At 39.0% G+C, this 12,566-nt stretch overlaps 2 protein-coding genes across 2 annotated transcripts; one reads left to right on the plus strand and one right to left on the minus strand.

Moving 5' to 3' along the window:
• Positions 1-417: 417 nt before the first annotated feature.
• LOC122290947 lies at positions 418-1,026 on the plus strand. Its single transcript, XM_043098610.1, has one exon. It carries the CDS (start codon positions 418-420, stop codon positions 1,024-1,026), a length of 609 nt encoding a protein of 202 aa, XP_042954544.1.
• A 10,300-nt stretch (positions 1,027-11,326) lies between these two features.
• On the minus strand, positions 11,327-12,287 carry LOC122290727. The gene has a single exon (XM_043098335.1). It carries the CDS (start codon positions 12,170-12,172, stop codon positions 11,642-11,644), a length of 531 nt encoding a protein of 176 aa, XP_042954269.1. The 5' UTR covers positions 12,173-12,287; the 3' UTR covers positions 11,327-11,641.
• Between the last annotated feature and the right edge of the window lie 279 nt (positions 12,288-12,566).

Genomic DNA, 12,566 nt, shown 5'->3' on the forward strand with positions numbered 1-12,566 from the left:
ATCAGAATAAATCATAGAAAGGCAATTAAGTATAAAGCTAAACCAGGGCCAGATGGATATGGGGCTTGTTTCTATCAGTCATATTGGGAAATTGTAGGGAATGATGTGTGTGAGGCTGCTCTAAAATTTCTAAATGGAGGGGGGATGGATAAGGGTTTGAACCACACCTTTATTGCTTTGATCCCTAAAGTAAAAGAACCAAAATCTGTAAATGATTTTCGTCCTATCAGTCTTTGCAATGTAATGTATAAGATCATTGCCAAGACCCTAGCCAACAGATTAAAGAAGGTTTTAGGTCATGTTATCTCAAGAAATTAGAGTGCTTTTGTCCCTCAAAGACTCATCATTGACAACATTATTACTGCTTATGAAGTGTTACACTCTATGCAAACAAGGCAGAAGGATTGGTTGGGAAGTATGGCTCCCAAATTGGACATTTCTAAGGCTTATGACAAAGTAGAGTGGTCGTTCCTAGAAGAAGTCATGGAAAAACTGGGGTTTTGTGACAAATGTGTGTCTTTAATGATGGAGTGTGTGTCAACTGTTACATATGCAGTTTTAACAAATGGCAGCCCAGGTGAGAAGTTCAAACCAACTAGGGGACTGAGGCAGGGAGACACACTTTCTCCCTATCCTTTTCTATTGTGTGCAGAGGGATTGTGTGCTATGCTTCAAACAGCAGAGGAACAAAGAGAGTTAAAAGGAGTAGTAGTAGCCAGAGGTGGAACAAGAGTGAGTCATCTGCTGTTTACAGATGATTGTATCATTTTTGGCAAAGCAAGTTGGAGTGAGTGGAGAAAGATAATGAGTATATTGGAACTGTATGAAAAAGCCTCGGGAAAAAGTTTAAATAAGCAGAAAACTACCATTTTCTTTAGTTCTAATGTAAAGAAAAATGTGAAGGAAAGTGTTCTTAAGGAGTTGGGTGCTAGGTTGGTTACAAGCTGTGAGAAGTATTTGAGTTTGCCAATTATGGTTGGTAGGTCTAAGTACAATTCCTTTAGAAGCATAAAGGATAGGGTCTAGCAGAGGGTTAACAACTAGAAGCTGTTATCCAAGCAATGCCTAATTACTATATGAATGTTTTCAAACTTCCAAGAAAACTCTGTAAGGAAATAGCTGTTGTTATGGCCAAATTCTGGTGGGGGTTCAAGGAAAATGAAAGAAAGATTTAGTGGAAGAGTTGGTCAAAGATGGGGTTGTCTAAAGCCGATGGGGGGTTGGGGTTTCGAGAACTAAAAAACTTCAATACTGCTCTATTTGCTAAGTAGTGTTGGAGAATTTTTACTAATCCTCAATCTTTGGCGGCCATGGTTTTGAAAGATAAATATTTCTGGCATTCAGACTTCCTTCAAGCAAAATTGGGTCACATACCTTTTTTGATTTGGAAAAGTTTATGGAGCTCATTGGATTTACTAAAACAAGGGCTAGTTTGGAGGGTGGGTACTGGACAAAATGTTAAAGTGTGGGGTGACAGATGGATTCCAACTTTGGTGACCCATTGTATTCAATCTCCTGTTGCTGTTCTGAATAGTGACGCAAGAGTTCAAGAATTAATAGATGGTAGCAGAGGGGTATGGAAGGAAGAGCTTGTAAGGGAGGTGCTTACTGAGGATGAAGCTATGACAATGTGCAATCTACCTATTAGTAAGTCTGGTTTGTCTGATAAATAGATTTGGGGTTATACAAAAGATGGCTTGTTTAGTGTAAAAAGTGCTTACCATCTAGAGGTGAATAGGAAAAGAAGAGAGAAAGGGGAAAAATCAGAGGGGCACTCTTTTGATTGGAAGAAGTTGTGGAGCTTAAATGTGCCAGGTGTAGTTAAAGTCTTTCTTTGGAAAGCCTTAAATGACTGTTTACCAACTAGAAGCAACCTGAAAAAAAAAAAAAAAAAAAAAAAAAAAAAAAAAAAAAAGAGTGGTTAAAGATGCCTATTGTCCCATTTGTAAAACTGAGGATGAGATGATTACTCATGCATTATGGAGTTGTAGGGGGGTCTATGGATGTTTAGGCTGAACAGAAGAGTCCTCTTCAGAAATGGCCAAGTAATGAGATTTAGTTTTATGAATTATGGGACAGGTTACTAAATCTGGTAGCAAAGGAAGACCTGGAGTTGGTTGCAGTTGTGATGAGGGGGGTGTGGTTTAATTTCTCTTATTTTTTAAAAGAAGTTCACAGGTCTTGGGACTATAGTTGAGCAAGCTGCAAAATCTCTTAAGAACTTTTAGATGACACAAACTGTCCAAAAGGGGGGTATTGTGAGCTCTACAGGGGGAAGAATGGTTGTAGATGGAAGGATCCCGTTGGTGATTTTGTTAAAGTAAATTGGGATGCTGGTATGAGTCAAAAAGATGGAAGAGTGGGAATTGGGATTGTGGTCAGGGATGGAAAGTGAGAGGTTTTGGTGTCTCTATGCTGCTCGAAAGAAGGTTGCTGCAGTCCAGTTGTAGCTGAGCTCCGGGCTTTATGGAGAGCTATGAAGCTATGTGCAGAACTTAATTTTGAGAATGTGATTTTTGAAAGGGATGCTTTAATTGTTGTGAAGGCTGTGAATAGTGAGAAGGAAAGCTGGGAATGGTATGGTCAAATGGTAGAAGATATGAAGGGAGTGCTTAATAATAGACAAAGGTGGATAGTTCAACATGCTTTTAGGGAATGTAATCAAGTTGCACATTTGCTTGTTAAAATTTCTTTTTCTTTCATTGAGGAACAAATGTAGATGGAATGTTGTCCACCAGATCAAGTTCAAAAAGTTGTTACATAAGAATGTTTGTATACGGTTAATTCATAAGTAATACAAAGGAGGTTTTCTTTAAAAAAAAAAAAGTAAAAAGCTAAACAAATTATAAATAAGATAAACAGTTCATTCTCGCTAACATTGTAATCATAGTGTTCCATATGACAGATTTATTTGCGGTGACAAGAAGTCACATAAAAAATTAGTATATTCTCGTTTAAGTGGCTTAGGGCATCCACATTGGCTTAGCCAAATGAGATGCTTGGCCAAATTTTACATAATTTGGCTCAAAAATCTTTCATATTGGATTGGGCAAATCTAAAATAATTTAGACTTTTACTATAGTGGTTGACTAAAGATGGAAGACCACTATTCATTTATCAAACATTAAAATGTTAATTTCTCATTCCAAACAAATAAATTAAATTAATTAGAATATAATTAACATTTAACATTTAGAATATAATTATTATTAACATTTAATAATATTTTTTAATATTAATTGAATATATTATAATTATTATTAACATTTAACAATAGCTTTTTTAATATTAATTTAATATAATATAATTATTATTATTAACATTTAATAATACTTTTTTTAATATTAATTTAATTAGAATACAATTATTATTAACATTTAATAATACTTTTTAATATTAATTTAATTAGAATATAATTGCTATTAACATTTAATAATACTTTTTTAATATTAATTTAATTAGAATATAATTACTATTAACATTTAATAATACTTTTTTGTAATATTAATTTAATATAATATAATTATTTTTAACATTTGATTGGTAGAATTACAAAATGTGATAAAATAAATTAAATTAAAAAAATTATTAATTTAATAATATTTTATTATTATATAAAGAATGAATGGCTAATCCAATGTGAGAATTGAATTTAGATGGAATGGGTAAATGTAAAAAAGTGTTGATATTGGTCAAATTTGAAGATAAATTTGGCCAAACCAATGTCAATGCTCTTATACAGCATACTTATTTGCACGACACGAAATCACTGCAAAAAGTTAGTTTTATTGATGACCAAGGTCGTCAAACTTGATTTCATGGCGAAAGGTTGATTTTTTTTTTTTTTTTTTAATGGAAGTGTATGTAACATTAGTATTTTTCACCAGCTTTTGTCTTGGAAAAAGAACTTCAGAAAAATGGACAAATTTGTTGTAGCGGGCCATATTGCTCTATCATAATTGTTTATACGTACGTACATAGTCTTTAGAGAAAGAGACTGAGTTTTTTTTTTTTTTTTTTTTTGAGGGAAAACATCTAGTTTTCATTCATAACAATAAGTGTCGAATACAAAAAGGAATAGCATCTATCATAGTAATGCTATCACTGATGCTTAATGCATCTTGACACAAAACGTGTGCTACAGAATTACAACTCCTCTTTACATGGCTTGTAGTCCACACGGTGAAAGAGTCTAAGGTTGCTCTTGTAGCTTTGATTAGAACCCCTGCATAAGAATCTACTTCATCTTGGGACTTTAGATAGTTGACTACCTGCAGGGAGTCACCCTCCATAACCACATTCTGCCACCCTAGAGATTTGAGGAAAATAGCTGCTTGGAGGGCAACATAAACCTCAACTAGAAAAGGGTCGGGGTAGAGAGAATGACTTATTCTCATGGTGGCTAGAACCTGCCCCTCCCAATCTCTAACTACTACCCCAACTCCAACCTTACATCTTATTTTATCTAAACCTGCATCCCAGTTAACTTTCAGCTTCCCTTGTGGGGGAGCTTCCCACGTAAGGAGGACATTTGAGGGAGAGGAGTACTGCTGGACAGGTTGGTGTGTTTGTTTAAGGTCTATCATGAGAAGTTTGACACTTTGGTTGATGGACCTTGGGTGAGAGAGGGTGTTGCTGAAAACAACTTCATTCCTTCTCTTCCAAATTTTCCAAGCCGTGAGGCCAAATTCAACCATCTCTTTCTCTTCAAAAGTACCAAGGCACGCTTCTAACACAGTCTTGAAAGAGTGGCAAGGGGAACTAGCCTTTTGGATCTTCTTACTGCACTGGCTCCACACATCCTGGGTAGAGGGACACTCCCAAAGGGCATGTGCTACTGTCTCGGGGTGGTGCTTGCAAATGGGACAGGAGTCTTCATCAGCAACTCTCCTTTGGTGAAGTCTGGCCCTAGTGGGGATGGCTTCCAGGCAGGCCCTCCAAAGGAAGTTCTTGGTTGCCATTGGTACACTGAGTTGTCAAATGGATGACCAAGGTGAGTCTTCTTTCACAGCTATAGAGGATTGGTCTTGCTTTTGGTTCTCCAACTCTAATAACAGAAAATATGCTGACTTGATAGTGAATACCCCCGTAGTAGTGCCTCTCCATAGCATTCTATCAGAGGTGGGGTAGGCACTGAGGGGAATCCTCTTGACAAAATCAGCTTCTATGTTGTCAAAAACAGCTTCAACCAGTGGATAGTTCCATTGATTATTGGTCTTGTCAATGAGCATGGCCACTTTTGAGTCTGGAGGTAGGAACCTGATTGAGCCATGTGGCTTAAAGGTTAACGGTTGAGGGAGCCACTTGTCATTCCATATTTTTATAGATTTTCCATCCCCAACACACCACACAAGTCGTTCCTTCAGTAGAGAACTAGCAGAGACGAAACTCTGCCAAAGGAAGGAGGAGTTGCTCCCTCTCTTTGCATCCAGGAAGGTGCTACACTTGAAGTACTTTTCTTTAAGGACCCTGGCAGCAAGAGAGCTAGGAGATGAGATGATCCTCCATCCTTGTTTTGCAAGGAGAGCTCTATTGAAAAGCTCAAAATCCTTCACACCCAAGCCTCCTGACTTTTTTGACTTAACCATCTATTTCCATGAGACTCAGTGGATTTTATGTTCTTTTTCCTGTTGGCCCCACCAGAACCCTCTTACTTGCTTGTTTAGCTCATTGAGAAGCTACCTTGGGAGCTTGAAAATACCCATGTTGTAGGTTGGGATGGCCTGAATGACTGCCTTAATTAAGGTTTCCTTGCCTGCTTGAGAAAGTAGCTTGGTCTTCCAGCTGTTCAGCTTTGCTTGAACTCTATCCAGAATTCCTTTGAAAGACTGGGACCTGGCCCTTCCTACTAATGCTGGTAGTCCCAGATACTTCTCATAGGAACTGGTTCCCCGAATTCCAGCAATTCTTGTGATAATTTCCCTGGTTTGTTCTCTGGTGTTTGAGCTGAAAAAGATGGAGGTCTTGTCTTTATTGAGTCTTTGGCCAGAAGCTCTCTCATAGGATTCCAGTAGGGAGTGCAATTGGCTTAACTCAATTGAGTTAGCTTTGCAAAAAAGGAGGGAGTCATCTGCAAAAAATAAATGGTTAATGTGAGGTGATTTTTCCTGATTAGTAAGCCTGTGATCAGGTGAGTCTTTTCAGCATGGTTTAGCAAGCAGCTTAGGGCTTCTGTGCATAAGATGAATAGGTAGGGTGAGAGGGGGTCACACTGCCTTAGGCCTCTGGTAGGCCAGAAAAAGGGTTGAGGTTCCCCATTCACAATGAGAGAATAAGACACTGAGGAGACACACTTCATCACTAACTCAATCCATGTAACTGGACACCCCATCTTCAACATGATAGATTTCAGAAAAAACCCACTCTATTCTGCCATAGGCTTTGCTCATGTCGAGTTTTAAAGCTATATACTGCTCATTTCCCTTTAATCTAGCCTTCATGGTGTGTAAGGCCTCAAAAGCTACAATAATATTATCTGTTATGAGCCTTCCAGGTACAAATGCTGTATGAGTAGGGGATATGATGGCAGGGAGGATTTTTTTAAGCCTATTAGCCAAGGTTTTTGCAATGATCTTGTAAAGAACATTGCATAAACTAATTGGTCTGAAATCTGTAACAAGGCTTGGGTTATACTTCTTGGGAATGAGAGCTATAAGTGTCTCATTTGGGTGTTGTTCCACTTGCCTCCATTTAGGACCTCAAGGGATGCCTTAGAAACACTGTTGCCCACTATGTTCCAATATTTCTGAAAAAACAATGCAGGGAAACCATCAGGCCCAGGGGATCCGAGAGGATTCATGCTAAAAACTGCTTCTTTGACTTCAATTTATGTGAAAACTGCAGAAAGGGAGGCAAACATGTCTTCTGTAATGATCTTTTGCAGGGGTCTTAGACAGTCATCGATGCCTGAAGGATGGGAGGATGTGAACAAATCTGTGAAAAATTCTAGCAGGGTTTGGCAAATAGTTTGAGGATCCTGAGTTGAGAGGCCAGTTTTTGTTAGGATCCTGAGAATGGAATTAGTCTTGTTTCTTTGGCTCGAGCACTGGTGGAAGTACTTTGTGTTTCTGTCGCCATCTTTAAACCATGCTTGCTTTGCTCTTTGCTACCACTTAAGGTTCTCAGCATCCATTATGCTATTGATGTCTTGTTTAACCTCCTTGATTTCCTCAGATAAATCTCCCTGGTTCCTCTTCCGTAAATGCTTGAGTAATTTAGTTTTTTTCTTTTAATGCTTTCCCTTGATCCCTTCTCTTAATGCTGCTCCACATCCTGAGTTTTCCTTGGCATTGGTTGAGGCCTTGCAGAGTGTTGTGTAGTTTGCTAGTGCTGTTGGAGAGCCTCCATGCATTTCTAATTATATCCTCACACTCCACTTCCTTAGACCAGGCTGATTCAAACCTGAATACCCTCTTCTTTTTTCCCATGTTACTTGAGTCTGCTGTTTGCACCAGGAGTGCCTTATGGTCTGATTGGGAGCAATCTAAATGTGACACCTTATGGTTTGCAAAGAGTTTGATCCAGGTGTTGTTGCCATAGGCCCTGTCAAGCCGCTCCTTTGTGAATTGCCTACCCTCCCTATTGTTCGACCATTTGAACTTGTCACCATGAAAACCAAGGTCATACAAATTGCAGAAAGACAATGCACTTCTGAACTGGACCATTTGTCTGTATGGTCTGTTTGCAGCACTAGTTTTTTCACTTTGGTGTGTGATTTCGTTAAAGTCCCCTCAGCATCGCCAAAGCAAGGTTCCAGTTGGTTTTAGGCCCCTCAGAAGGTGCCAACTCTCCGACCTTTTGGTTGAGTTTGGGTGGCCATAAAAGCCTGTGAGTTGCCACTTTGTGTTGTCGATGGGAGATGTTATGAGTGCTGAAATGTGCCAAGTGGTGTAATTAATCACCTCCACCTTGACTGAATCTTTCCATAGGAGTGCTAACCCTCCACTTTTCCCTTTACTATTAACTAAGAAACAGTTTTCAAACCCCAGTGCAAACTTAGTTCTGTCCAGTCTAACATTGTTACATTTAGTCTCTATGAGAAAGACTAAGTGGGGTTGCTTTGTTTTCACCAAGAGGTGAAGCTCCTGAACTGTACGAGGGTTCCCAAACCCTCTACAGTTCCAGCTCAGGCAAGTCATTTTGTTTGGTGGGGCTGCAGAGCAGCCTCCACCATGCATGCTTGAGTATTGCTCGAGTCAAAACAGATCTGAGTTTTTTGTTTTTTACATGTTCCATCGGTTCTGGTACTAACTCTTTGTCTTAGGGATCTCTTTGTGTTGGTGTGAGAGAGAGGTTGTTGTATTTTGTTTGTGACATCTGAGAGAGGGGTTGGCAAAGCCCTTGCTTTCCTTTTCCAAGTTTTTCCTTTCACTGGTTTGCTAGAGGAGTTTTATGTATTTTCAAGATAGGTCTCATGGGAGGGGATTCCACCATTTGGCTTACGTTTGATATTTGGAAAAGGGGCCTCTGTAGCCAACATTACAACATCAGAGTTAAAGGCAGTATGGAGTAGGGACTCTACCTGAGGGGGAAGCTTAGTAGGATCCTGTGGGAAACTCTCCTGACTCGGTACAAGGCTTTCATGTACAGAGAAAAACTTGTGTCCTCTGTCACGTGAGGGGGTGTCTGTGACTGAGGTCCCTTGGTTCTCCTTGGGTTGGTTTCCTTCAGTATGGCCAAGGTTGACTTCCAATGCTTCTGTTGACACTGCCAGATTAGGTGGCTCACTCCCTGGCTTTGATGTGGACACACCACAGTGGCACTGTTGTCTTCTTCCTCCTCTTGGCTCCAACTCCATGTTGAACCACGGTGCTCCTGCTCCTTGAGTCCATCATGTCTTTCGTTGTAATGAACCTTTGAAGGAAGGTGGGTTTGACGAAGCCACTGCCCATATTGATCATGTGTGTGGCTTTCTACCCCTCTTTCTTGGCAGCTACCTTGCTCATGCATAAGTCGACCGCACTTAAAACAAAACATAGGGAGACGTTCATATTTGAATGAGAGCCATTACTGTTTACTTCCAGACTTGAGAAAATGAACCCTAACTAGAGGCTTGGTTACATTGACTTCTGCCTTTAGTCTCAAGTAGCCCCCCCATCTGTAACCTTCCGTGTTAGTTTCCACCTCGAGGACTCTCCCAAGGCCAGAGCCCACCAGCATTCCCATTTCTTTACTCATCCCTGCGAATGGGAGGTTATGAACCTGGATCCAGAATGGTTCAGAATCAAAATGGACCTCTGATAGGGATAGAAGACCTTCGAATTCTTTCATGCAAACTAAGTGACGATCAAAGGACCATGGATGACCCTGTAAAACCTTTTCCTTGTCTGAAAGAAGCTGGAATTCTATCAGGTATACGTTTGTTTCCAAATCTTTCAACGTGAGCCACCCCTCTGTGTTCCATATCTTGGACCTGGTCGTTCTAAAGGCTTCCCTGTTGGCTGTTCTATCGTTGAAGATTTTTGCTAAGAGACATAGCTCTCCTTTTACTTTGGATGACAGAACTACTTCTTCCGAAAGGACAATTTCTTGTTGTTCTTCATCAGTTAACTTCAGGGATTTCCATCTAGCGGTAATGTCTTCTGTCATTGCAAGAAAAACGAACTAAAAACAAAACTCTACAGACAACGTCTTAGAGTAATTTCAGCTCTGTCTTGAGGACAGGCCTATGACAAAAACCTCACCCTGCCGAGAGGAGAGGACCAATTTTCAAATTTTTCTTGCAGATGAGAAAGAGACTGAGTTGGCAACTAGAATACCATAATTCTATCCTATTTGTTACAATCCCATTAGAAATCAAAAGGATCAAATATTTCTTTATTAAGTTGGAACTGTACTCAGCAGCTTACCTTTATAAAAATAATGCAAGATCATGATCCTATAGAAGGTGACAGCTGCAAGGGTTTTGTTGCGTGGTTATCATAGGACGCCTCATTGAATTAATTATGCAGTGTGTCAATCGTACGTACAACCACCACCGCAAGGTAATGCAGAGATCAATAGAAACAGACACAGAGAAAAGGTAAAAGAACATGTCAATGAGCCGAACAAAGCTCGATTTATAATGACCAAAAACTAAAAGATGATTACGATCTGGTGATGGCCGTGTTGGTCCCATTATCTTTGGCTTCTTTCTCCTATTCATGATTTAAAATTGAATTAATGCATGCTAGCTTGGCGCTGGTGGTGAATCTCTTCCCATCGCTATCTGGGAAACTACTGATATTTATGTGACATGGAAGGTATATTTGATCGGGATGGCTGAAGTCCAAACCAATTGTAAATTTCCACCACAAACTTCGCCCTAACTATGACCCATCAGCCTAGCTAGGCGCCCCAGCACCACCCACCCCCACGTACCACCATCTCACTACTCTGTCTTGTCAAAAAACATGATGAAACTAAGCAAATTAAAATTCAAAAAAAAAAAAAAAAAATCAAGCAAACCTCATATTATTCGTTGCTATTGCTTAGCCAGAAAAGAGAGAATATATTTAAAAGAAAAGGTTACAATTAATGCCTACTTTTAGTGCAGATTGGATTACTTTCCTGTATCTAATTTGTCTTACGAATAAGTTGTATTTGTTTTTTCTTTCGCTGTATAAATACAAAAAAGTAAGGAGGAATTGATGAAGATTAGAGATCAATACTCTCCATGACTCTATTTGGATGTTACCATAATATATACATATATATAGAAAACTCCCCATGGAATCCAAACTGAATTTGTGGCTTTAATTTGTACAATAAGCTGAGGTCCCATATATATACCTAATGTGCTTAATGACCACAGCTTGATAAAACTGATCGAGATCAGTACTTAGTATGTAATTGGAAATTTGGAATGATCGATCCTTTTTGGAAAGGATAGAGATTCTTTCTAATTTGAGAGAAAAACACGCAAAGTGAGCCTATTTATTATACTGTTTGATTTCATCTGACGTTTATAATTTTACCTATTCGATGGATGTTGATCTCTAAATAATCTTAAATTTTAATTTTACCCATTCGATCGGATCAGCACATTTAAGAAAAAGTCAGTACCTTCCCCGCATGCAAAAGATCATGAGGAGGGTTTCGTCAATTAGATTAGAACTGTTACAGATATAAAGACATTACACAAAAGTAAATTCACAAATTGATATGACTTCATTATGTGATTCGTTAGATTTACTTTACACTAAAAATAACTTTATAATCTGACGTATTGTATCAAGTCACATCAATTTATGAATCTATTTTTGTGTAATTTGGTTAAAATATTTTTCTCTTTCAAATAAATTAAATTTGTAATTAGAGTGCACACATCATTAATTTCTTCAGGAAACAATTAAAATTTATTAAGTACTCATGTAATGAGCACAGATCAATATAACCAAAATTTCAGAGTAATGCGATATTATGACAGGAATTTTGGGAAGGGGTGATCTTTTCGTCCACAACCTAAAAGATATGATACTACTAACTAGTGTGATTCCCCCATAGATGTACCTTTTGTGTTCTACAATCCAAATATCCTCCGACTTAATTTCAAGCGAGAAAGTTGATCTTAAACATCATCGAATAAATTTAAGACCATAAAATAAATCAAACTCGCTAAAAACGAAAAACTAGCAAAATAAAAATAAGAGCATGCATGGAATCAGGTGTCTCCATGATTAACCGCATCAACCTTGGCAGTGCAAAACAACAACCGCCGGAAAAACGAGGACAAGGTGCCGCTCGAACGACCCTCCATGGCCAACCTCCAGATCAACAGGCCAAACCGCCTCTTCCGAACAGCAGTAGTACTGTTTTCCTTGCCCTGATCTCTTCTAATACTATCGGCAGTGGCCACTCTTCTAGTAGTGCCGCTTTCCTTGCCCTGACCTCTTCTAATTCTATCGGCCATGGCAACTGATCTCTGCAGTACTCTTCCCAAGCACTTCTTGGTCTTTTCAGGGATACTACTCTTGTGTCTTGAGAACGTGTAGCTCCTCAAATACATTTGCCTGCATGAAATGCTGTCCACCACTCTAGAATGCGCATGCGCCCCCGGCCCCCGGTTCTCTTTTGAGCTAACGGACTTCACGAACTCGGCGTCGGATTCCGGCCACTTGTAGAGGTTGGCATAGGTTAGTCGCATCGGGACACAGGCATCTTCGACACAGTCTGATTTGCAAACGGAGGCCATTGGCTTCCGGCGAGGATTAGCACAACGTACCGATGGTTTGGTTTGGCTTCTGTTTGTAAGTTTGTATAGAAATAGAACTGAGATAGGGAGACGTAGAGAGAGTTGGGACCTGGAACTTCGTTACGTGGGAAAACACCGTGGTTGAATGAGTTTGGGAGTGTTAATTATATATTCAATGAATATTTTAAATATTTTGCTTTGTTTTCAAAGAGTTTCCAAGAATACACTACAAGAAAAATGACCTTTTGCGATCAATTTATAGCAACGAAAAGACTATTAACAACAAATTTGTTGCTAATAGTCTTTTCGTTGCTATAAATTGATCGCAAAAGGTCATTTTTCTTGTAGTGATAATATTATGATTAAAAAAAAAAGGAAAGGAAATTCTCGAGAC

The sequence above is a fragment of the Carya illinoinensis genome, chromosome 13 (assembly GCF_018687715.1).
Source record: "Carya illinoinensis cultivar Pawnee chromosome 13, C.illinoinensisPawnee_v1, whole genome shotgun sequence".
NCBI lineage: Eukaryota > Viridiplantae > Streptophyta > Magnoliopsida > Fagales > Juglandaceae > Carya > Carya illinoinensis.

Excerpts from the sequence above, each read along its gene's own strand:
- LOC122290947 (XM_043098610.1), top strand. The coding sequence starts at position 418 with ATGGCTCCCAAATTGGACATTTCTAAGGCTTATGACAAAGTAGAGTGG.
- LOC122290727 (XM_043098335.1), bottom strand. The coding sequence starts at position 12,172 with ATGGCCTCCGTTTGCAAATCAGACTGTGTCGAAGATGCCTGTGTCCCG.